Source organism: Eucalyptus grandis, chromosome 8 (assembly GCF_016545825.1).
Source record: "Eucalyptus grandis isolate ANBG69807.140 chromosome 8, ASM1654582v1, whole genome shotgun sequence".
Taxonomy (NCBI): domain Eukaryota; kingdom Viridiplantae; phylum Streptophyta; class Magnoliopsida; order Myrtales; family Myrtaceae; genus Eucalyptus; species Eucalyptus grandis.
In genome coordinates, this window is record NC_052619.1 from 27,544,362 (window position 1) to 27,570,890 (window position 26,529).

General features: G+C 38.0%; 2 protein-coding genes across 13 annotated transcripts in view; one reads left to right on the plus strand and one right to left on the minus strand.

Annotated features, from left to right (window-relative positions):
• Positions 1–12,308: 12,308 nt before the first annotated feature.
• LOC104416867 lies at positions 12,309–12,778 on the minus strand. Its single transcript, XM_010028207.2, has 3 exons — positions 12,677–12,778; positions 12,460–12,633; positions 12,309–12,377 (listed from the first exon to the last, which is right to left on the minus strand). The coding sequence occupies exons 1-3, from the start codon at positions 12,776–12,778 to the stop codon at positions 12,309–12,311; spliced, it is 345 nt and encodes a 114-aa protein (XP_010026509.1).
• A 10,201-nt stretch (positions 12,779–22,979) lies between these two features.
• LOC104416868 (disease resistance protein RUN1-like) overlaps positions 22,980–26,529 on the plus strand; it is a 95,571-nt gene continuing 92,021 nt past the window's right edge. For 11 of the 12 annotated variants that reach the window (XM_039300448.1, XM_039300447.1, XM_039300451.1 and 8 more), the window contains exons 1-5: positions 22,980–23,443; positions 24,476–24,513; positions 24,737–24,835; positions 24,924–25,049; positions 25,843–26,375. In XM_039300448.1, coding sequence (XP_039156382.1) covers positions 23,185–23,443; positions 24,476–24,513; positions 24,737–24,835; positions 24,924–25,049; positions 25,843–26,375 — 1,055 coding nt within the window. In that variant the 5' untranslated portion in view covers positions 22,980–23,184. The remainder of the gene's footprint in view (positions 23,444–24,475; positions 24,514–24,736; positions 24,836–24,923; positions 25,050–25,842; positions 26,376–26,529) is intronic. The other variant, XM_018861892.2, reaches the window with a different exon arrangement.

Genomic DNA, 26,529 nt, shown 5'->3' on the forward strand with positions numbered 1-26,529 from the left:
AGTTCTCACGGGCCTCCACAGTGGAGGCCCAATAACGACTATACCTCGGAGGAAACTAACCCAGCAACTCACCATCGGAGCCCCCCTGCTTTAATCGCTAATAACACAGAGTTTCGAACCCTTGACCTCCTTTGTTGGAAGAGACACCTCAATCAACTGCGCTGTCCACAAATGGGTAGGTTATGTTGTTGTTGATGTATCAATTTTGGGTAAGAAAACTTCATTGATTTCATGTCTATGTTCTGAATCCGTGGCGCCCATAACCTGTTTGACCAAAATCTCTGAATTGTTGGGATAAAATAACCTCTGTCGTTATCCGATAGAAGCATGTGCTGATTGAATTAAGGTGATCGGGATTGTGTCAATAAGCCTATAGTTAAGATTTTGATTTAGAGTCATTGTTACTGAAATTGAAATCTGATCCTTCTTCGTTTGTTATTTCGATGCTGCTCTGTTTGTTGTATTGGCTCTACGTATTCCTGCTCCTTCTTTGTATATGTCCTTGTTATTGATCGATGGTGTTAATGGCGATCGGAAATCATCACCCGAGTGCAAAGGCTGATGTCATGGATGAGTAAGTATGGATGGCGCTTTACTATCCGAAGGCAAATGATGGCCAGGTTTTCATTGAGAAAATTATCCAAAAAGTCATAAACATATTATATAACAGCCAATTTAATCATAAATTTTTCAATTTTGTCATTAAGTCCTAAACCTTTTAACAAATTATCAATTCAATCACAAACCTCTCGATTATGTTAATTTAGTCATAAATCTTTAAACTATTTGCCAAACTAGTCATAAACCATCTAACAAATTGCTAATTACGTCATTTCAACTAATTTTGACTGAATATTACTGGCATGATAATCCAATCAACATCGACCATCCTACATGCTATGGTCAATACTAACGTATGCAATTTTTTAATTTGAAAAATCTAATTTTATTAAGTTTTTATAGATTTTTTTATTCTTTTCTTTTCTTTCTTTATTTTTCATATTTTACATGGCGGTTGGCCAACAAGGGCCACAAAGTCCTCACCGGCGCAGTCGAGGGTTGTGGCCCTCACTTGGTTTGGTGAGGGCTTGTGAGCCCTCATCCAGGCTATTACAAGCCCCAGCAAAGGCATAACAACAGTCATCCACCCTCACTTTAACTAGTGAGGGCCGCAATGCCCTCCCCTCCCTAAATTGGGCGAGGGCTCTATGGGGGTCGCTAGCCCTCACCCAAGGGCTAACGAAGGTCACTAAGGATGTACATGACAAAATTTCGGTTTCGAAGTTGATTTATGGCCAGAAATTAATTTTTCAATTTCTAATTTCCGAACAAGTTTCGAGCAAAGAAACCCGTTTAATAACGATTCAAAATTTCTATTTCTAAAACAAAAATCCGTTTGATAACAGAATAAAATTTCTATTTGTAGGAATAGAAATTGATTAGATAACAACATAAGAAATCTTCAAATACAAAATAATAGTCGAAATAATACTAAAACAACATAGGAAATCCTCAAATACAAAATAATAGTCAAAATAATACTAATATGTTACAAAAGTTGAAAATACAATTTCATGGAATTTCCTATTACATGTGCTTACGTTTCCTATTACGTAATATTTTCTTTCGAAAAATAAACAACGTGGAAAAAAAATCAATTGAAATTCAATTGTAGTGAATATGTCGTTATGTTTTTGCCGAAATTGATTTCACATTAATCAAATAAGTCTAATGATAGCCATTATTATAATAGTCTAATCTTGTAAAAAAAAAATCCTAACTTCAAGTCTAATTCCAATTTCTTTCCAAATTTTGTTAAAAAAATCCTCACCATGTTCAAAAATCGTCACCAGTTTTTTTCAAAATTATCAACACTACGATTATTTAAAAAATTATTATCAAAATCTGTATTTTCATTAACACTCTTACAAGAACAACATATTCCTTATAAGATGTCTTTTTACCCGCATCTTGATAAGTGAGGACACTATATAAAAGAAAAATCAGATGAAACCCTAATGATTTGATACATTTTTACAGCCTCAATATGAAGTTTATGATTAAAAAAATAGCTAGCCAGATAGAGCCGTTGTCTGACGTACTACAGAATAGTAGGCGAAGAAAGACTTGTTAGATATGAATATGGCAAGTTGACTATTACCATGCGTGAAATCTTTTGCGTGCAACAAATGAAGTCTTGTTCATTCAATTCCCACCATCTGGCCCAATGGTTAAGATTTTCAATCAATATTGATTGAAATGATTATATTTAAAAATTATTAAAATATTTTTGACTAAATTAACTAAATTGAAAAGTTGAGAAAAAAAAATTTATTTCTATTTCAGAAATTGAGAAGCTAAAAATTTCAGTTTCTGATTTCTTCGATTTCTCTATTTTTAGAATAGAAATCTGTTTCAGAAATAGAGAAATCAAATTGCGTTACCAAACAGATTTCTGTTCCAAACCTATTCCAGAAAATAGAGAAACGAGAGAAATCGAGAAACGAAATTTTATCATGCGAACCCTAACCCTTCAGCCGATAGCTAGCAGCCTCGTCGGCCCTTTGTAAAACGAAAAATGAAAGAAAGAACAAAAAATCAATAAAAAATTTGGAAGTTTTTTAAAAGATTAAAAAAATTGTCCACATCAATGTGAATCATGCCACGTTGGATGGCCAACACGATTGGGATGCCACGTCGGCCAATCTCCGGCCAAAATTAGCCGAAAAGACTACATTGTTATTCGTTAAAAAGTATATTATTAGTTTGGCAAATAGTTTAGAGATTTAGGACTAAATTGGCATAATCGAAAGGTTTAAAACTATTTGGCAACTTATCAAAAGAATTAGGATTGAATTAACAAAATTAAAAGATTTAAAACTGAATTAGTTGTCGTATAGTAAGTTTACAATCTTGTATACAATTTTTCCGATTTTAATATGATGATATAAGGTAGGGATGAAGATGATCTGTAGACGTAAGAGAAGTAGGGATAAAAATAAACAAAAATATATATAAAGGAAAATAATAAAGAATTGACAATAGAAAATGGGCTTAAGTGGGATTAATAAGCTTGGGCTTGATTAAGTGTTAGGAAAATTTGGGCCTCATCAAGTATTGGTGGATTTGGGCTTAAATTGGATTGTTGAGTCCAGTCGTAATTTCTGGTTAAGATCGGACCGGGTTTGAATGAATGTGGCCACTTAGCTTATAAGATCTTCTACTTTTAGGCACAGAGACCTACTTGACTTAGATCCAATCCTCATATGTGAACCGGGCCCAAGGGCCCGGCCCGTGTCATCCTCCGTCAGAAATTAAAAATGATTAAATAAGATTAAAAATTATAAAATAAAAAAATCAATCGATTGTGCAGACTACCTCCCGGTGCAAGAAGGAAATGATAAAACATATATAAATAGAAGATACAATAAAAATAATAATATATAAAAAAATCGAATAACGAAAATTTGAAAAATGGCTAGAAACAGAGAATTTGATTAGATTGTTAGGTTTTAGCACTAGATTTAGCTTGGTCTCATTTAGAAAGAAAATACATAGTTTAGGGATTTTAGTAAATACTCTGATTTAGTTTAGGTTTAGATAAATTGATTTTTTAAGAAAGGGATTTGATTTAATTTGAACTTAGCTCATGAAGGTTGCTATCCTGGAACTTGATAACGTGACCATGTATATTTTATGCATGATACCTTATATGGCTCACTGCTTTTACTGCATTTATTAAAATTGTTTACTTTTCCTTAATTGTGCACCCATGCATTGAACATTGTTTAGTGGTATAGAGTAACAAAATGGTCAAAAATCACGTGAATCAATTAGGCAACAAATCAATCAAGTTAGGATACCGAAAGGGTATTAGTTAGACAAATTAGTATAATTGAGTCCCCGACCCTAAATTTCTATTGGTAACATCATCTCACTTGACTCTTAGTCAAGCCTAAAAAACAAGTGGTGACTCCTTTACTTAGGATTTCTATAGGCTTAAATCAAACTAAAAAGGAAAAAAAAAATTAACGTTGTGCAAGGTAAGAGCTTAGAAGAACCCAAACCAATTAAGGATCTTTGCTCTTCTTTGACATTACCTCAAAATCTGATCAGCTTGCTTCCAAAAGATTGCGACTTAAAAAAAAAAAAAAGCGCAAGAAAGTTTTGCCACATTAGATAAAATAACTTTGGGTAATATCATTACTCGGTGCGACTAGAGCTAAGAGATGTTGCAATTGCTCGTGAGTGAAGGGAAAGCTATGCGGAGAAATAGAAGCGCTATGCTCCACTGTTGCTACGGAAAGCTTGTTCTCTGTCCGAGCCATTTTAGATGAGACTTAAGAGCATCGTGTCTGTTGGATTCATTGTGTCTACTGTCTGGATTAGGAAATCTGCAATGGGGGTGGTTGACCTCTCCATGGAGGATCAATGGGCAAGGATCCAAATGCTCTTCTATCATGTCACCCTTACAAAAATAAATGGCGAAAAAATTTCGAACTTTTCATGTATACAAAACATAAATACGGTATACATAGACCTATTCACTATTTATAAGAAAGATCCAAAGATAATTTATCATAGAATATTTGATTATAATTATGGAATATTTTCCATTCAAGGTTAATTCGTTGTCAAAGCAATAACCTTTTAATTTTTTAAAACAGAAATTAAAGAAAGTTACTTTTTCAACCTTAAAATCACATACATCACACATGTCAATGGGGAAAAAATCATATGGAGGGTCCACTGGTTGTAAAAGTGAAACTTGAGCAGAATATGGAGCAAGTTAAATTTTTGGGATAAATTTGTAGTTGCGGATAATTTTTCAAAAAGTCTTGATCTAATGTACGGCGGTTAATTTAGTCTCCAACTTTTAAATTTGATTAATTTAGTCTTTAATCATTTGACAATTTACTGATATAATAATTCTGACTAATTTTAATAGGAAATTGCTAACATGGATATCAATTGTCTTATGTGGTATTATGGATGCTAATATATTTAGCATCCACAATTCGTAATCTAGTTGTCAATGTGATGCCCAAATTCTAGTTTCGTTCCTCGTTAGTTAGATTGAGCATATTTAAGACTATTTCAAAAAAAAATAATAAATAAATATAAATAATTAAATTAAATTAAATTTCCAGCGATGACCCACTTCGTACGTGGGGGAAAGGGAATTATAGTGAGAGAAATTTTTTTTTCCTTTCTTTCCCCACATAGCATCCAGGTGTAGCTGAAAAAGGGAGGGGAAGGCTACACTTGTATTTTTTTTATTTTATTTTCTTTCTTTATCTTTTCCTCTTTTGTTATCTCTAAAACGGTTGCTGCGTTCTTTTTCTCTGGCAGAAGAACAGCACAAGTGCCATAACTGGCACGCCGGGACACTTAAGTGCCATAACTTCCAAACGGTACACTTAAGTACCACTTTTTTTTTTTTTTCGAGTGGGACACTTAAGTGCCACCTCCGGCGACCCTTGCCGGAAATCCTACGTGGCAATATTTTATTATTATTTTTTGCCTACGTGGCTCGCCGGAGCTCCAAATCAGCATAAAAATTAACAAACAAATTTTTAAAAAAGAAAATTTTAAAAATTTTAATTTTAAAAATTTTAAAAATTTAAAAAAATAAAAAAATTTAAAAAATTTAAAATTTAAGAATTTAAAAAAAAAAAAAAAAAAAAAGTGGGGAGGTCGAACGGGCGGCCGAGGGCTGAGCCTCGCCGCGCCGCCTCCCGCCGTCGCCGGAAGGGCCGGCGACGGAGGGGGAGGGTCGGTCGGGGTTGCCGGCCCCGGCCGACCAACGGCAAGGGCTGCGAGCCCTCGCCATCGCGGCGAGGGCCGCGACCCTCGCCCAGATCCGGGCGAGGGCTCGCGGGCCCTCGCCGCCCGCCGGCCGGCCGGCCGTGGCCCGGCGATCCCGGCCGACCCTCCCTCCGTCGCCGGCCCTTCCGGCGGCGGGAGGCGGCGAGGGCCCGCGACCCTCGCCGGATCCGGGCAAGGGTCGCGGCCCGCGCCAGATCTAGGGCGAGGGCTCGCGAGCCCTCACCACCTCCCGCCGCCGCCGGGAAGGGCCGGCGATGGAGTGGGAGGGTCGGCGAGGGCCCGCGAGCCCTCGCCCGGATCTAGGGCGGGTCGCGGCCTCGCCTAGATCCGGCGAGGGCTCGCGAGCCCTCACCACCTCCCGCCGCCGCCGGAAGGGCCGGCGATGGAGTGGGGAGGGTCGGCGAGGGCCCGCGAGCCCTCGCCCAGATCTAGGGCGAGGGTCACGGCCTCGCCACGATTCGGCGAGGGCTCGCAGCCCTCGCCGTCGGTCGGCCGGGGCGGCGACCGGCCGACCCTCCCCCTCCGTCGCCAGCCCTTCCGGCGACGGCGGGAGGCGGCGGCTGCGGGGAGGCGGCGGCGGCGAGGGCTCACCCTCGCCCGCCCGTTCGACCTCCCCCACCCTTTTTTTTTTAATTTTTAATTTTCTTAATTTTTAAAAAATTTTAAATTTTTCTTAATTTTTTAAATTTTTTTAAATTTTTTGAATACTTTATAATTTAATTAATTTTTATATTATTATTTACACGTAGGCACGAAACGGCGTCGTTTTGCGTTTTTCGCCACGTCGGCGTGCAAAACGACGCCGTTTTGGACTAAACTCGCCGGAAAATTGCCACGTCAGCCATTTGGCGGATTTTCGCCGGAGTGGCACTTAAGTGTCTCATTTTACTCCGATGATGGCACTTAAGTGTACCATTTTAAAGTTATGGCACTTAAGTGTCCCGGCGTGCCAAGTTATGGCACTCCAGGTGTCCTCACCTCCTCTTTGAGTTGAGACGCCTGCTTCTTCTCTCCTTTGTTCTTGCTTCGTCCCGCCAAAAGTCCGACCCAATCTCTGCCCTTTTTAGTCTCGTGCCTTCGTCCAATAGCGAAATCATCACTGCCCTGTTCCGTTTGGAGCCCCGCCACCGGCCATGAAACCCTAGCTCGCCCGACGCCTCCTCCCTCTTCTGCCGGTGAAAGATCCAGGCAAGTGCGGCTGTGATTAGTGTCCTGGATTCATGTAATGGTTGTGCCTAGTTGTGCATGTGAAAATCGGGGTAGGTTCCGAGGTTGGGTGCAAGAAAATTTGGGAACTAAAGCTTTGTTTGGAGCTAGAATGCGGTTGCTTTGTTGATGAAGCCACGGTGACAAGAGGCCATGGGTTTGCTGTGTGGGCCATCCAGTTGATTGGTGGAAGGGAGTCGCAACCTATTTTGGGTCGTTTCGTTGTGCGGCTCAACGAGAAAGCGGCATTGAGAGGGGGGTGCTGGGGGGTGCGAGCTCAGCTCGCGCAAGGCAGAAGAGTGTGAGCCGCGAGTTAGGAGGATAACAAGAAAGAGTTGCAGGTCCGGTTTGATCTACTACGTTCTGAGGTGAGTCAATGAGGTCACTAAAGTCGGTTTTAGCATAGTTTTCGAACAGATTTGAGTTCGGATGAGTAGGTGTGGTTGGGTATAGGTGAGACAGAGAGCGTGAACAAGAACGAAAAGGAATAGGCCGTGCAGTGCGACCAAAACCGTGAGCTCTACAAGTGGTGAGCTGTGAACTTAGGTGATTCATATGAAGGCCACGATTTAGAAAGACGTGAGTTTGGTTTTGGGTTCCATGGATGGGTCATTGACGTAGTGAAAGCCGTGGGTTCATGAGAGGGCTAAATAGCTAGGAATAGCTGAGTGCAGATGTTAAAGTCCATAGATGATCTGTCCAAGAAGAAAAGCCAGTTGAGGATGCTGATTTGTCGATTTTCCATCATCAAATGCTTTGAGAATTGGATGGACTTACCTTATGGAGAGTCGTGCATTACATCTTGACCTACGACGTATATTTAATTGAGATTTTTTTGAGGTTAAATTGATCCACCCAAGGACTTGATTTTATATCGTTTGTGAGCTGTCCAGAATTATAGAATCCCGACCTCAGTGTGCTTTCAAGTTTTTGTAAAGTTCTTGAGTTAGAATATGGACTTACTTCCTTTATGAAAATAGTTGGAGACATCTAGGTGTAGAACATATCAAAATTTCAATGCATTTTACTAAGTTTTGAACTTCAAAATGAACTAAACCTCCCGGTTGTTAATTCTGTTTGGTGGATGGAATTTTGAGCTGCATAGACCACATTACTGCTCTCTTTACAGGAGGAACTGGACTTGGTTTCATTCTTGAAAAGTGTCCATTTAGGGCCTTACTATCACATATTAAAATTTGAGAGTTTTCTATAATGGTTTACTTTGGTTTTGGTTCTAAATACTGAAACTAGTCGCTTTCGCCTAGTTTTGTCCAGGTTTGTAGATTTTGAGTTTTCTGTAAGAAAAGGTTGGACTCTTACTTTGTCACCTCTAATGAGGGTTCTTATATACCTTGTAGTATTGAACAATGTATGTTTAGACCTCGACATGATTGTTAACATACTGGAGTCGTTGGTGCTGCAACAAGGCAAAATTATGAATGTGTATTGTTGGCTAAGGAGCCAATGAGAAACCCTAGGTATCGGGATGCCTGGAGAGGGGTGACGAGGAATAGTGATATTCTCATTGAGGAATGAGAAGGGTTGAACAGCTTCTCAGGGGACCTCGTGATGCTAGGTTGGGTGCAAGGGGTTCAGGGCGGAGTGTCGTCTTCCCCTAGGTGATTTGTTGCAGCTAGACTTCTGTGGATTCAGCAATTTGACAGTTTGTTTACCTATTTGTTGTGCTATTGGCCAAATCCAAGTTAGGACTAACCACCCACTTGCTGAGTTTTTATTTTAAAAACTCACACTTGTTTATTATGTCTTTTCTTCAGATTATAAGATGTCTTCTGCACCCCCTGCTGCCACGACGACCATCCTATACGGCGCCCCCGCTAATTTTATATGGCGGCAAGAGGAAATCTATGATCGACACTTCCCGGGCGTAGTCTTCGTCAAATGCACATCATATTTGACGGTAGACACGGAGGCACCTGCAGGGCCAACATACATGGCCTTCATAGCCCTCTACACACATGTGGATGGTCGGTTGGTGGGGCCCTTGGTGCTGTACGACGGACCGAGCCATGGTGGCAGTCCCGTGGTGTAGGAGGTAGTACATACTCGACGGGAGGCGGGATGTTTAGTGTTTGTGGCTACTAGTGTTTTTTTGTAGAAATCCACATCGTAATCTCATCTCCCTACGTGTAAAGAAACAAAGTTTTGTGATAAATGGAGCCGAGTGCAGTCTAGTTTCTTATGATTCAGCTTGACTGAAATTTATTTTATAATTCCTAAAATTAAAGCAAATCATGTGAAATCATGTGAGATCCGGGGGTCACAGTCAAGCTGAAGTGTAATTGGGCATATGATGGATTTGTAGCATATCCTGCGTGATGAACAGCCCGAATCAAATTGAAAAAGGCTAAATTATCAACCCATCACCCTCTTTACCAGAGGGAACAAGGCAAAGGGAGCAACAATTCAATACAAAAAAGGGAGCAACGATAGTCAAACCAGCTAGTCGGGGAGCCGGAGTGACAGTGACAACGCAACACGGAGACGTCGCTAATGACGTAAGAGTCAGGGTTGCTACAAGAAGGAGAGAAAAAAAAAAGAACAGAAATTTTCGCTCCCCATGGTTTTTTTCCTTCGCCACTTTAATAAAGTTGAGAAGATTCAAAGTGTAAAGAAGATCTCATGGATTTTAATTCTGCCATGCTTTAGGTCCAGTTCAAGCTCTAATTTCAAGACCTTATCTCCCAAATCTTTCACCAATCAGATTTGGTCATATATTAAACAAATCTACTAATCAAATCCAAAGGAGCCAAAAAAATCCTCAATTTTTTTTTGCTTTTTTTGGCTAGTTCAGTTATAAATATTTTACAATTCAGTCCGTCTAAATTTGGCCAATCAACGCTGATGTGGACACCGAATCCTAACATGATAATTTTTTATTAATATTTTATATCTTTTCGAATTTTTTATTAGTTTTCTATTTTTATTTTTATCTTTTCTTTGTTCCCTTCTTCTTTGGCTTCTTCTCCCCCACAATGGCCGGTGAGCCCAAGCCAAAGAGGAAGAAGAGCAAATAAATAATAAAGCTCGAAAAAATATATATAATATAATTAAAAAATTATCACATCAACGTCGTCAGACAAGCAACATCCATGTCGGTATTGGCCGATCAAATTTAGCCTAATAGACTGAATTGACATAATTACAAAAGGTTTATAAATAAATTGACAAAAAATAAGTTTATGATTGAATTAGTACAATTATAATAAGTTTATGACTTTTTTTTTATTAATAATACTGGCGATATTATATTAGAGATTCTTAAAAAAATTTCTAAGATTTTTTTGTTAGAAACAATTATGATATTATTTTTAATTATCTAAATCTCTTAAAATTTTACGTCGTCTCTTAATTGTGCATATCTTATTATATATATATATATATATATATATATATATATATATATATTACTATAGATAGTCATCTCATAAAACCTATAAATAAGCTAATTTAATATTCATCATTATACATCAAAATATAGACAAATTCTATATTTTTGTCTTTTGGATTATTGTCCTTAACATAGTATCTTTCAACATTGTGAAGACATGTCTTTGTGCAATAACTTTTGCTCAACAAAGCTTGGTTTGTTCTACTTGCTATAGCCATGCTAGCCGTATCAACTGCATTTGTTAAGTTATTATCCCGACAACAAAGTTGACCGGTCGCAAAGAACACATGTTGTTATGGTCCAATGCCTTCAATTAACTTTTCACTTATCATTTCAAAAATTGACACCACAACTAGACTTGCTGCCCTTAAGCTAGATTTGGTAGACTCGCCTCACACATCGCCTTGTTGCAGATCACCAAGCCCAACACCACACGATTTCATTAGAAGAACAAGTTTTCGTGATAGGAATTGATATTGATTCAAACTCTAGTTGACCTTGAGTTTGAGTGGATATTAGTTATATTATATTAAAGATTTTTAAGATTTTTATAGGATATCTTTTTTTATGGTGGAGACAATTATAATATAACTCTTCATTATATCTTTTTTGATTATACATATATCTCTCTTGATTATGCATATGTTGATTGATGTATGTTACTTTAGATAGTCGTCTTGTGAAGTAGATTATGATATATGAAATATAAACAAATTTCACATTCCTATTTTCTGTATTATTATTCTAAATTGGTTTCATGGATTCCACAGCCACTAAATTTAAATGAGAATCATGTTAGAAATAGGATTCATCATCTTCACCCTTTAACTAAGTGCGCATGATTGTCTAAAGCAAAAGTGCATAAAAAACGTGCTAAACGAAAGATAATATTTTATGACCCAAAAAAAAAAAACGAAAGATAATATTTGTGTGCTTTTTTTTTCCTTCCTTCTTTTAGCTTGGGATGAAATTCTAAAATTGAAATCTTGATTTTTGGAAACACCACTTGATGCCTAACTCTTTATATTCTGCTGGGAAACAGATTCCCAAAATCGATTCGATACTCATCGAAAAACAAATGCGGAAAACATGCCCAGAAAACATATTACATCAATCATAAGGTACATTATGAAGTTGAACATACCTTGTCTTTCAACGATTAAACACCATTGTCGCAGTTTGATGAGAAATTCTAATTAGGGGTGAGCGGTTCCCGGTTCCGGTTCGATTTCATCTGAACTTGGAACCTACTCTCGGGTAAGGTTCCTCAATTTTGGAACCCGAACCTACCGTTAGAAGCGAGAACTGGAACCTACCCTATCACGGGTTCCGGGTCGGTTCCAGTTCCAACAGGTTCTTTTTCTTCTTCTTTTTTTCATTTTCGTAGTGGGCGCGAATATCCAGAAGCCGAAATAATTCATATTGTGGGAGAAGCAATTGCATGGACTCTTGTAAATACACTTCATTTTGCAGTTAGCACATCACAAATAATTGCAGTCACAGAATATCAAAACATGATACTTTATATCTTCAAGTTATCTCGTATGCTACTCAAGATGAACCATTGCTCTATTTCATCAAATCAAAATTGAACATGAGCGAAGATAATAGGGGAAAATAATCTTTCTTCATTCTCTAGTATAGTAGCCAAACAAGCGATAAAAGTTCATCGTTATCGCTATCACCTTGCAGCCTTTGATCCAGCTAATAGAATGATCCAGCACAGTATCATGCAGCTCACAGATCCGAAAATAGAGAGCTTCTCTTTTACCTCATTTAGCTCATCTCTTAATTCCTCTATGCGAATCTGGCAATCCACAACGAATCCGTTAGTAGCTTCCTTAAAATCCTTCATTTCGCCAGTCTACGCTCGGTAGAATCCGTCATTCTCCTTCTCCGCCTCCTCAAGCTCCTCCATCTCGCACTTCAACTCCTTAAAATCAAGCATAAATAAACCATAACATGCGACCAAAATCTTATGATGACAAGTCTATGCTTCACCTCAGTCGCTGCACATTGTTGTCGTACTCGGCATCGAGAGCGGCAATCTTAGATTCGAGAGTCGAGATCTTCAAGCTCTGCGAAGCCAGGCTCCGCTCGAGCCTCAAGCACCTCTCTTCCATCGACCTGATGGCCGCATGCTTCGACTCTAGGACTAGCAATTTGGCGGCTTGTAGCTCTCTCTCCACCTGCAAAAATTTCCAGCACCTCTCATCCACTACCGATCCAAACCGATCGCATCGTGGTGGAGTAGACCTGGAGGATAGAGAGGCGTTGGTTCCTGGTCCGGTCCAGCTGTTCCAGCCACTCACTGAACGCCGCGAAGAGCGACATTTCCGTACGAACCGGAAGCTAATCTCAGGCGGCGGCGGTAAGAGGTGGTGACGGTGGCTTGGGGACGGCGGCCGTGGCTCACGACGGCGAGGGGTAGCGCAGATGGCGCGACAGCTCGACGAGCTCAATGGCGAGAAGGCTCGTCAAACGAGTGGTGGGTGGTGGTGGTTCGATGGCCAAGAGGTGGTGGTGAGTAGCGCGTGCGATGGCGGTGTGGTGGTGGGTGAAGCAACAACCAGCAAGACGAAGGAAGAGGAAGAAGAAGAAGAAGAAGAGGAGGGGTGGGGTTTCGACGAGAGAGGGGGAAAGAAAAGAGTTGGGGGACAGGAAGTGACGTGAGAGGAAAAAGGGAAGAAGAGGAAGAGAGAGAGAGGAAAAAGAAAAGGGAAGGGAGGGAAATCAATGTGGTTTTTTTTTTTTTTAGAAAAATATTTAACCGGTTCCGGTTTCACCGGTTCCGCCGGTTCCTGAACTAGAACCGAAACCAGGAACGCTGGTTCCCAGAAAAAGGGAACGGGGAAGTAACCGATCTCTTTAGAACCGGGAACCGAACGGACCCTCGATTCGGTTCTTCGTCCCGGTTCTACTCGGGAACCGTGCTCACCCCTAATTCTAATATTGTTCTTGAAAAGGAGCGTCTCTTTTTTTGGGAAAAACTGAGAGAGCGTAAAGCAAAGAAAATGTATTCTCTCTTTTCTCAGATTACATAACTTCTCCAATAACCAATTTATCAAATATCTTGCCTGCCTAGATTTTTCATTTTTTTTAAAAATTTTTTTTAGTAACTGCACTCTTCTATGGGCCATTCACTTGCAGGCCGAGTTTTGGCCCAACATTGGCGGACAAGCTTAAATAAGCCCATCAAATATAAAAATCCATCATCTCCCACTTGCACATGGTGGGCCGAACAGATCTCTCTTTACCTCTCTACAACATTCATACTGGTGAATAATCCATGCGACCAGCATACTTTAAGAGCTCGTTGCCATACATTTATTAGGAATATATAGTAGCTCATAATAGGCATCACAATTTTGAGTACATTTAGTATGCAAAGTACTCTAGATCGATTGATCACATTTATATCTCTCTTGATCTTTTTTTAAACAATGATATATTATATTCACAATTATGATTATCCCAAAAACAATCATAATTGGTCGACCAATGAATACAAAACTAGAATGTGGTTCTCCAAATTCGATTTTCCTCTTTTCTTGAAACTCTTAATTTCAATTCAACTTGCTTTTCCAGAAATGTCACATTAGATCGAATCAATTCATAATCATTGATAATATTCTAATATAGCAAATACTGAATAGAAATTTTGAGAATAAGTAAGAGTCATAAGGGCATTTAATTGAGAAACTCCTTTCCTCAAAAGTCTCACACGGCATAAAAGTTGAGATAAAAACTTTTGTCACTCTTGTTGGTCGTCTAATGCATACGTAATATAAAATACGTATTACAGTATTAACACATTTCCCATGGAACGTATGTCTACACCTTCAATACCGTACAGATGATAGTTCAGACATACCTAATGTCTAACTTGAATTTACATATCTACCCATTCACAGAATTCATCAAAACTCACATATGACATCATAGACAGATAAAGTAAAATATGTGAGTTATTTTACTTTTGGACATAGTAAATATTATGTTCTCATCTTAATACTCAGTTAATGTGACATATATATTTTAAGCTTAAGTTCTCGATTATCACTTAAATAATAAGCTTAAAAACCGTCTCATCTCTATTTATCACATTGTAAATAGAGGCGATTACCCATATGAGTGAGCTAATCTTTTATCTGTCCGACATATTTTCTCAATTTTATATAATGCACTAAATATTAAGATGCATAAACATCAAACAAAGACTCATAGGCATTAGTAATGAAAACACAAATTCATTAAATGTGAACATTTAAGGGAAATTACAATATTCAGTACATTAGCATCTATGTAGTCCCAGAGATTTCACATGTTCACAGTACACATCTCTAGGTATTGGCTTCGTCATAGGATTTGCTACCATTCTATGCGTAGATATGTACTGTAAGTTCACATCTTTTCGTGCAACCATATCTTTGACAAAATTATACTTTGTATCTATATGTTTGGTATTGCCATAATATTTTGGATCTTTGATGTATACTATTGCTACTTGGCTATCATAGTTAACCAACAATGAGTTTGCAGCATTCTCAATAACACATAAATGATCTAAAAATCTCTTAAGCCAAACACATTCTTGTATAACTACTAATAATGCCACGAACTCAGTTTCCATCGTAGACAAGGTTATACATGTTTGTTTCTTACTACTCTAAGATATGGCGCCATTATTTAGTAAGAAAATAAATCCATATGTAAATTTTATTTCATCTAAATCTCATCCTCATTTAGCGTCTGAATAGCCTTCAAGTCACAGATCATTTCCTTAGTAACTCAACATATAATTAACAGTTCCCTTCAAATACTTAAGTATTCTTTTAACGGCTTTCCAATGTGCTTGACCTAAATTAGATTGGTATCTACTCACCATTCAAATTGCAAAACATATATCAAGTCGTGTACACATCATAGCGTACATTAAGCTTTCAACAACACTAGCATAAGGAATATGTTACATTTGTTTTTTCATTTGTGGAGTCTTTGGACACATTTTATGGCTCAATCTTTCACCTTTTGCAATAAGAGTATTTATGGGTTTACAATCTTGCGTACGAAATCATTCAAGAACCTTATTTATGTATGTTTCTTGCGAAAGAGATAATGATTTCTTCAAACGATCTCTTGAAATCTTAACTCCAAAAACGTATGCAGCATCACTCATGTCTTTTATCTTAAAGTTGGAAGATAACCAACTCTTGATAGTATTAATAAACTCCATATTGCTTCCGGCAATCAGTATATCATTAACATATAATGATATTATCACAAATTGATCTTTGGATCTTTTGATATATAGACAATGATCCTCATCAATCATTAAAAAATCATATGTCATTATGGCATTATGAAAACATATAAACCATTGTCTCGATGACTACTTAAAACCATATATCGATCTCAAAAGTCGACATACCTTTTGTTATTGGCCTTTTATAATGAAACCAACAGATTGTTCCATATATATCTCTTCCTCTAATTCTCCATTGAGAAAAAGCAGTCTTTACCTATTTAATATAACTCAAGATCCATACTAGTCATTATTGCCAGAATAATGCGAATTGAAGTAAATCTCACAACAGGAAAAAATGTTTCCTTATAATCAATCCATTCATGTTAATTATACCCATTCGCCACAAGATGAGCCTTATATATTTCTATTGAGCCATTAGTTTTACGCTTTATTTTAATAACCCACTTGTTCCTAATAGCTTTGTGTCCTTTTGGAAGATCAACCAATTCTCAAACATAGTTTGACTTCATTGACTCCATCTCCTCTTCTATTACATGCATCCATTTTTCCTTATTAGAGCAATTTAGAGTCTCATTTACATTTCTTGGCTCATCTTCATTTTGTGGAGCAACCATAAAAGTTTCTCCTTCAATGTCAAAATGTCAACAATGATTATTTTTGCGACTTATTCACCGTATAGGAGATTGTGCACTTTGCACATTATTTATTATTATGCTCCCACTCGGATTAGATAATGACGATATCATCTTATCATGTGGTTGTAATTGAGAGTAAGTTGAATTGAATTCATCACTTCTCATCTTATTCTCACTTGGACGAACTTCACTAAGTTTATTATCTTGATCCAAGATTTCAAATATGAAGTAATCCTCACATATTTCGCCCTTCTTAGGAAATTCATTCTCTAAGAATATGACATCACGTTATTTGAATTCAGTTATACTCACTTTCCTGCTCACTTATAAACACGTACCATTTCGAGTGTTCTGAGTATCTTATGAAAATATTATTCTTGCCTCTAAAACCTAATTTCCTAAATTTGTAAGAGGGCTTATGAGTATATGCAACACAACCCCACGGTTTCAGAAAACTTAAGTTTAGTTTTTTATATATCCATAACTCATATGGAGTGGAAGTAATTGATTTAAAATACACACGATTAAATATATAGGTAGCAGTTAATAAAGCATCACTCCAAAAGGTGATAGGTAAGTTAGCATGCGCCATCATGAACCTAATCATTTCCAGTAGGATTTTGTTTCTTCTTTCCAATACACCATTTTGTTGAGGAGTGTAGGAATTAGACAACCGACTTTCTATTCATTTTTCATCACATAAATTTCTAAACTCATTAAATAAATATTCTCGACCTTGATTGGAGCTCAATACTTTTATTTTCTTATCTAATTAATTTTCTACCAATCTCTTAAACTTTTTGAAACAACTTAATGCTTAAAATTTATAAGAAATCAAATAAACATATCTAAATCGAGTAAAATCATCTATAAATGTAATGAAATAAATAGCCCCATGCGTTCCTCTCACATTCATTGGACCACAGATGTCAAAATGAATTAATTGCAAAGAAAATTTAGCTCTTTTACCTTTTTTTAAATGATTTCCTTATTGTTTTTCCTGCTAGGCAATGCTTACATATGGGCAAATCGACTTTTTCAATATTACCTAACAAGCCCTTTTTGGCTGGTTTATTCATACGTTGTTGGCCACTATGACCAAGTCTAGCATGCCGCACATTCACATCATTATCATATGAATTAAAGACGTGAAAATGGAATAACAAACATTGACATTACCACAGTCAACATTTAATACAATAAAACCATCTAGAAAATAATCACAACCATAGTAGTTTGTATTCAAATACATACACCACAATTATGGAAGTTTATAATAAAACTAAGCTTTACCAATACTATAATAGATACTAAATTTCAACGAATCTCCGCAGCATATAATATATCATGTAGGAATAAAGTGCGTCCACCACGCATGTTTAATTGGCAGTGCCAATCCCTTTTACTTCAACTCTAAAGTTATTTCTCACATATATCCATTTAGTTCTAGTCGATACTGTCGAAATTCCATGAATCACAAAAGATTAGATTCAGTTAAGAATACAGAACTTTACACATAAGCAAAATTCTCAAAAATACAAGGAGTGTTTACCTTATTTGGCTCACGACAATTACGAGTATAGTGACCCTTCTTGTCATAATTAAAATACTTCACCCTTGACAATTTCTTCATACGAGAATGTTTTCATCTTTCATGTTAGTCAACTTTTGGTTTCTTGCAAAAAGGACTTAATTCCTTGCAATTCTACCTTTTGAACGAATCAATGAGTTTGCGCTTAGAACTCGAAGCCCCTTCGAGCTAGAACCAGACAAAGCAAATATCTATTTCTCACTCAAATGTCTTTAGGCGGTCCTCTGCTAGCTTAAAGTGGTGCATAACATCCTCAAGTTCTTTTATACATGGTTAAGAGCTTTTAGTGTTTCTTGCTTTTCAAGCACATATTGAATTTTTATATTCAATATTTCATAATTCTCGCTATTCAATTTCTCTTATTTGTTTAATTCAGCAACTATACTATTAGTTGCTGAAGCCATCGATCTGAATATATCAGACACATATGCACGAATTATTAGTGCATATCATTTATTCATCCATTTTGCACAAACTTATCATATTAATAAATAATTTCAAATAATGTTTCAGAATCAAAATGTCACCGAGTTTCCAATCATCATCCAAAATCCTAACTTGAAATTATCATTAACATAATTGTTCATGCATAAATAAGTTTAGCACAGTCACTAAAATTTTCTTGAACTTCCCACAAATAATTGTAAATTAACATACTAATTTACAACGATAGATAACATTGAACTTTCAATAATTAAATATGTCATTTACACTAAGTAATATATTCAAATGAAATATATCAATATATAAAGAGATATTTACACCTTAAACATCTCAAACTAATCTTAGAAAAAATAATTAATTAAATCCAGATAATATCATTTATCTCATAAACTATGAAAGTCTCTTCTAATCTCTTAGTAAAATTCTTTGAGAATTTTGAAGGCACATTGGTCAACCACGAAAAGACCTTTGGAGAGCTCTCATGCCACCTCCAAGGTGCATTCATTCTACGCCATGTGACACTCAACCCAAGGGTTAAAGTTTTGGTTAACTTGATTCTATAGTACTCTCTTACAAAAACTATTGCTAGCCTCCTATAATCCGAGACCATGTTATCCTCCCATAGCCGATTTAACACTACTTGCCATTCAAGTGAAAGAGTGTTCATTAGGATCGACACATTCTCAAAATCCAGTATAGGATAACCATTCTAGATGATTTCTTGTATCATCTGATTGACCCTGACCACGTGTGATACTACATCACCGTCATTTCACCAATAATTAGCAAATTCTGCTTTTAGCCCAGCAAGTCTCGCCTTTTCTTCATCCATTCTCGGAAAAATAAGCATGCGTACAAAACGTATCATGGTTCCTGCAACAAATGCAAAACAAAAGGAATTACTTATATTCCTCAACGAACAAAATCGGAAAAACATAATTTTTCTTCTTCTTTTTTTCAGTCAACGGTGACCAACGCATGTCAACAGTCAACGGCCAAAGTCAACGGTCAACGGTCAAGAGTCAACAAGTCAACGCAGACGGGTTAGGTTGGGTCAGGTCGAACTGACCGACCTTGCTAGGTGACATCATCATCAATGTCACCGACACGTACCCTACACATGCACGGGCAACCGCCGATAACGTCGTAATGACGTCAGTTGGCGCATGTGCGCATGTGCCTATGGTTTGCCCCACTCGCACCTGCGTTGCTTGTGCCAATGACGACAGACATTCTGGCCACGCGTGGCAGCACGTCCGGCGGCCCCCGGTGGTGCCACTACTCGATTTTCTCGTATCGATGAGAGCTACGACCCTACGCTATCAAAAATGAGATTCGATTTACATAAAATCAGAAAACGGGGGGTGAACAGCACGCAGTGTTGGGATTTCCGTCCTCGAACGACCAACGGCAGCATTTCACGAAAAATTCAACCAGAAACAATTTATTAACATGAACAGTAATCAGGAAACCTGAACAACATTACCCTGATATCAATGTTGGGAAATAGATTCCCAAAATCAATCCGATACTCAATCGAATGCCCAAAAAAAAATGCGGAAAACATGCCTAAAAAACATGTTACACCGATCATAAGGTACATTATGGAGTCGAACATATCTTGTCTTTCACAGATTAAACATTGTTGTCATAGTTTGATGAGGAATTCTGCTACTGTTCTTGAATATGAGTATACTATCTCTTTTTTTGGGAAAAACTGAGAGAGTGTAGAGTAGAGAAAACATATTCTCTCTTTTTCTCAAATTATGTAACTTCTCCGATAACCAACTTATCGATATCTTAACTGCCAATATTTTCCCTTTTTATTTTTTTATTTTACAAGAACTACACTCTTTTATGGGCCCTTCACTTGTAAGCCGGGTTTTGGCCCAACATGCGCGAACGGGCTTAAATACGCCCATCAAACATAAAAATCCATTTAATTCTGAAATGCAAGAATGTAATATTCAATAAATAAAACATCTTTCTTAAGGAAAACGAATTCCAAATATTTCATGACCTCCAGGGAAAAAATTTGATGTCATCTATAAAAATATACCCAACGCTTTAAGAATTCCTTAAATTGCGCAAATTGGACAGCACTCAAGCGTTCCTTCCAATTGGGGTTTCAAAGAAACAAATGTAAGCCATGATCCTAATTAGAGTTAGCATGAAACTTGAAAGGTGAAAAAAAAAATTACCGTGAACAGTTGGGAATGAAGTTTTTAAGCGGTTGTACAGGCATTGCCAACCTCTGCTATGTCAATATTCTAAACGCCAGTCTTTTTGCAGGGAAATTGGGCGAAAAATCACTTTGTGGAAAAATTCGAAAATGGAATTAGAATACACTGGAGAAGCTGGCGGGTACTGATTAAGGCAGAAAAATGGAATGGCAATACGCGGCTGGAGGATCTGCTGAGCAAGCTTGGAGAATAGCTTTTCCTGTCCCAATATTTTATTCTTTTTGGTCGGTGTGTCCGAATACTTTATGCAGCAAGATTTTAAGTATAATTTATTTCCTCATTCAGACTCTTGGCACGTAGCAAAAAGTGCATCCAGCATTGGGAAAGTCGACCATGGGCAGAGATTCCTTTTGTCCCTTCGTTCGATGGAGGGTTGGGAGTGGAGAGGAAAGTCCAATCTAAGCAGACGGTTGACTGCCCGAGGGTCTTTTGTTATGGACCTGTTGAAGGTGATCCTGAATTTACTTTTGAATTAACTGGTCAGATGCAACACACATTGGAGGATGGTATTGTAGGAGAAATTCAAGCTATTCCTCTTAGTCCACATTAAGGGAAGGACACTTCAATCTGAATTCCGGTAAAAATGGAGTATTTTCGGGGAAAAGTGGATGCAGTACTTTGAAGGAAAAGCCTGTTCACAATTTTAACATAGCCAAAATATATGCTAATGTGTGTGGATATATGTTAACATATAACATATGAAAAATGTGAATGGAAATTTTCCTTTTCCTGTAACATTATCTCAACCAGATTTGTTGAACCTATCTAGTGGTATGATTCATGAGTATGCGCCTCTCGACTCATCGATGAGTTGATTATTTGTTTTAATTAGTTTCATTGTTACTAGATCAAACTTGTAGCTGAAAATTTTATTAAAGTTGAGGATAGAATTTGTGAGTCAAGTTTGGCACAAGCAGTTGAGATCCACTTGGATGATTACTCAAACCTGACTCGCCATATTTTGAGTTAATCTCAAGCATGTGTTACTCAATTATCATGTCAATTTGAGCTCAAGCTCACCAATGCTTAGCTTCAAACGCTTGTGCATAAATAAAAGGACACATAAATGTTTACATTTAATTGCACAATATAAACTCATGTATAAATGTGAGGAACATATTTGATTTATTAAGCTTGAGCTCAAGCAACATTTATAACTTCATCATAATCGAGTCCGATCAAGTTTAGCTTGAGCATCTTGATTTTTCCATTGAAGTCAAACTTGAACAAAAATTTTAGTGCTCGCTCAAGCTCAAGCCAAGTTTTGAGCATTGAATTTGCAAACTGAATCAAGCTCAAGCATGATATTTTCTTTTGGCTTGACTTAATTACACCCTTAATTGGACAACACAGATGAAATCACAAAACATGCAATTGATTCATATTTTTTATTCATCACGTCATTCATAAAATAGAATATTAACGAGTATTTTGTATCTTTGGAGTCATCCTATACAATTTCCGTTATAGATTATCCTCTAAGACTTATTAACTCACAAGAGTCGGGAAGGAAGTACACATTAAAGATGTACTGCATTGCCAAGCTATGCTATTTTAGTATTTAAAATCCCAAACTCCATTTGTAGGGCAAATAAACGAAAAAAAAAACACATAAAAGTATGCCCGAGTTTTTTTATTTTTTATTTTATTTTTATGAGAACTTTTGCCTTGCCCTAGTTGGTAATCATCCTGGGGCAAGGCAAAACTCACGAGCACTATTTTGATTTTTTTTTATTCCTAAAAGCATGTAGCTTTATGATATCATGCAAAATATTCGAGCAACAAATTTAAATGGTGAATGGTAAAGTAAACAAAAAGAATGGCGAAAGAAGAAGAAAAAAAAAAACCTGAACCATATTAGGCTCATTATAAAATCGCGAGACAGGACCTCACGAGCAAGCCACAAAAATAAATCGGTACCGGTCTAATAAATGTAAAATATTTATATCTATGTGATGGTAAATCTCCGCAAGATTGCGGCAGATCACACCGCTAGTGACTTCGTCGGTAGTGGCCACCGGTGGCGGACACCGGAGACGTGGTAGTTGGTGACGAGGCGGATCCATAACCATTTCCGCTGCTGGTGGGAGGATCCTCCTCAAGCGACGCGACGCTGCTGATGATGTACTCTCACTCTCTCTCGTTGTTGAGCATGGCCCGCCCCTCATTTCGCGACCCACAGGGGCATTTCCGACAACTCATAACCCCTTCTCCTCGGGCAATTTCCTACTCACCTTCCTTGTACGTCATCCTCGTCGATCCAATCTCAATCTCAGCCGTCCATTCTCCCTTCGCCCAGACTCCAATCTCGAAACCCTAGCAAGCGGGATATATAAATCCGTTTCCACAATTCCTCCGCGCAAAAATTAATTGTCCCTCTCTCTCTCTCTCGTTCCACGCCAGCGAAGACGAAGACCCAAGGCTGATTGCTATTCCTATAGATTGGGGGAGAGCGAAGGAGGTGAAGAATTTCTCGCCGGAGCTTCATATCGTCGAGGGGTTTTTATAACAGGAGATTTTTCGCGATTGCGTCGAATCGGGATCCATTCGGGGGACAGATGGAGATATCGGCCGCTGCGCCGTCGTCCGGGTACGTGGGGGGGAAGGAGGTGGCCGTGTCGACCGACAAGGGGAGGAGGAAGGTCCGTTTCTACCTGAAGCGGAGGGACGGAGGCAAAGATCTCGCCGTGGTGGGGCGGGGGCGGAGCTCGAGGCACATGTCCTACCGCTGCGCGTTGCCGAGGAAGTCGGCAATTGGACTCGGAAATCACGGGCGGATAAAGTCCCGAAGGCAGGTCATTGACTGGTTGTACTCAGGTACGTGGGGTTTCTTTCCTTTTTCATTTGTGTACTAGCTTTAATTAAATCGGTTTATCACTTGCCCGCTAAAAATCATGACATATTTTAAATTTGGGATGGCTTATATATAATCCACTTCAATTCAGGTTAAAATATGAATTTAAAACATATATTAAAAAATTTAGATTTTTTTCGATTCAAAAAATAACTTTTAAAAACATTTTAAAGATTTTTCGATATTTATTTTACTAAAAATAAATTAATCTTGAAAAATATTTTTCATTAAAAAATCTTCTAAAAGAAGAGAATATTTTGTTGGGGAAATATTTTCCCTACTCAGTTCCTCTTCTTGTCTCGGACTCTACTAACCCTTTCTTTCTTTTTAAAAAGTTCGAACTTTTAATTATTTCTTTTTTTTCTCCTTTCCTTTTCTCTTTCTTGTATTTTCTTCCACTTCTTGTTTGGCCAATTGCCGCCAGCCAGTCACCAGCCATTCACAAGTCTCGAGCTCGCTGGCATCGGGTCTCGCCCGCCGGCGAGCGCAAGCCTCTGGTTTGCCGATCTGGCGAGACCAAAGACCGATGAGCTCGAGCTGGCCAAATCGGCAAGCCAGAGGCTGGCAAGCTCAAGCTCTCCGCTCGTCACTCGCCAGCGGAAGCCTGCCCTCGGCTCGTCAAAGAAGAAGACAAAAAGAAAAAAAAAAAAAAACTAAAAAATTATTGAAAAAAAGCGTTTACAGTAAAGATTTTCCTTATAGAAGAGCGAAAATATTTTTCCCGAAACAAACAACGGTTTAACCATGATTTTTGCGTGTGTGAAAGATGGTTGTATAACATTATTAAGTAAATTGACAACTACTATTTAACATGGAAGTGTCTTTGTATGCTTGACTGAGACTCCTTTGAAGCAAAACATGACCAGTTGCCACAATTTTTTTATGCGAGAGATTAAGGTGATGGGGTCCGTTGGCTCTTGCGTTTTGCTTTATAGCAGTCGCTTCCAGGTCGCGCACACAGCCTGTAATTTTTGTTGCTACCATTGCTCTTGCAGTTATTACTAGTACCAGTACACCGAAGAGGAGAAAGCTGGTTAGTTCCCCTTTCAATTTTTGTGCTTTTTTTTTTTTTTTTTTTTTCATATAACTGTGTGAGGACTTTGGATTTAGCTGGTTTATGCTTACCTCTGCATGTTCAGTGCAATTTTTTTCTCTGGACTGCAATAATTATTAGTCAAACGTTTCTTGATCTTGATTTGGTTTTCAAATCGGCTGGATCTTTGGATCTCATGTCTTATGTGTGAGCTTGATTCCAGTGTAGAATCAAGAATTGGATCAAACTGGCCATAGTAACTGTGGCTCCAGGTCCCCCGGTTACCTTTTCCAAAAAAAGGGAAATTGGTACCGGTTCCTGGGTAAGAATCAGACCGGGAATTGATGAATGTTTGATCTTTATTTTTAATTTTTCTAATCATGTTTTGCCATTGTTGTGTATACATGAAGTTCATGTTTCAAGATAACATGTCAATCGAGGCAGAGGAATGTGATGAGATGAGTCCGATGACTGAATTGGAATTTTTGGGTCATGAAGAAGAGACATCTGCGAGTGCGACAAACAAGACAAACGAGGTAACCTAGTACTCGCCTTCCTCCTCATAAGAAGCAATATACATCCGATGTTCGGAATCATTTTTTGGGAATCATAGATGAGGAGACAAAAAAAAAACGTTTAAGGTAAAGTTCATTCATTGTCGTGTTGAGTATGTTTACCGTGTTGCTAGTGGTACTTCTGCAATGAGGAAGCACTTCAAAACCTACAAGAAGTGTCCTCGTAATGTAGATAAGAAACAAAAATTCTTTGCACCACATGATGTCAACGTGGCTAGCAAGGTAGGGGAGATACTAGTACTAGTGTTGTCTTATCGACATGGATATTTGATCAAAATCGTTGTAAGCGTATGCTTGCTCGGTTCATCTTTTATGGATTGTTGCAATTAACAACTGGAATTTTTTGTTGTTGTATTTACTTTGATTTTGCTTAACTAAAAATGCACAAAAAAGGGAAAAAAAGAATTGGCCGTTTCCTAGGTAGACTCTTGGAACCGATTGTTAGATAGGTACATACAAGGAATGTGAGGTAGGTTCCGGATTTCAAACACTAAAGAATCAGTCATGATAGGTAGGTTAAAGTTTCCAAGTGAAACATTGACTGATCGTGGAACCCGCTCCGGCATATCCTTTTTAGGTCATTAAGCCTAGGTCTAATGAATTATTATTATTATTTTTTAAAATTCTCTTACAACTTCAGAGTCTCAGATCAGAACATCCTAGTCAAACCAGCCGGTCTTGTGCCTCACTTCTGCTGAAATTGTCTAACACGTAATGGCAGCTTGTGATATAGTTCACCTCTTTCATTTTACAGGGATTGGTCTCTTCACCGGCATCGCCACCACCATCACTGTCACCGTCATTGTTATCATCTATCTCTACCTCATCAAGAATCACTTATGAAGTGTTCCTGAGTTTTAGAGGTCCTGATACTCGCAAGGGATTTGCAGATTGCCTCTACACCAGATTAAGTGAAGTAGGGATCATGGTCTTTAGAGACAACAATGATATTCGTCCCGGTGAAAAGATTGATGATGCATTGGTTGAATCCATAAAGCAATCCAAGATATCAATACCCATTATCTCCAAGGATTATGCATCCAGTCGAAGTTGTCTCATGGAATTGGCACAAATGTTGGAATGTAAGAAAGCAGACAGTCAATCGATCATACCCATTTTCTATGATATTGATCCCACTGAGCTAAAACACCAATGTGGATGTGTTCGGGAGTCCTTCCGGAAGCACAAGAAGCGTAGAATTAACCCCGAGGACATTTCTAAATATAAGCAGGCTCTTCGAGAGATTGCTGCGATGGGGGGGTATTATCCGCCGAATACACACAATGGGTAGTCAACTTTTTACTTTCTTTTTAATATTATGGACTTTAACTTTATGAGAATTTTTCCAAGCACAATGCTTTTGAGGTCATTAATTGGATGAGACTAAATGTGATTACGAGGTAAATGTATTTCCCATGCCCTTCTCATTGCCACTGCATCA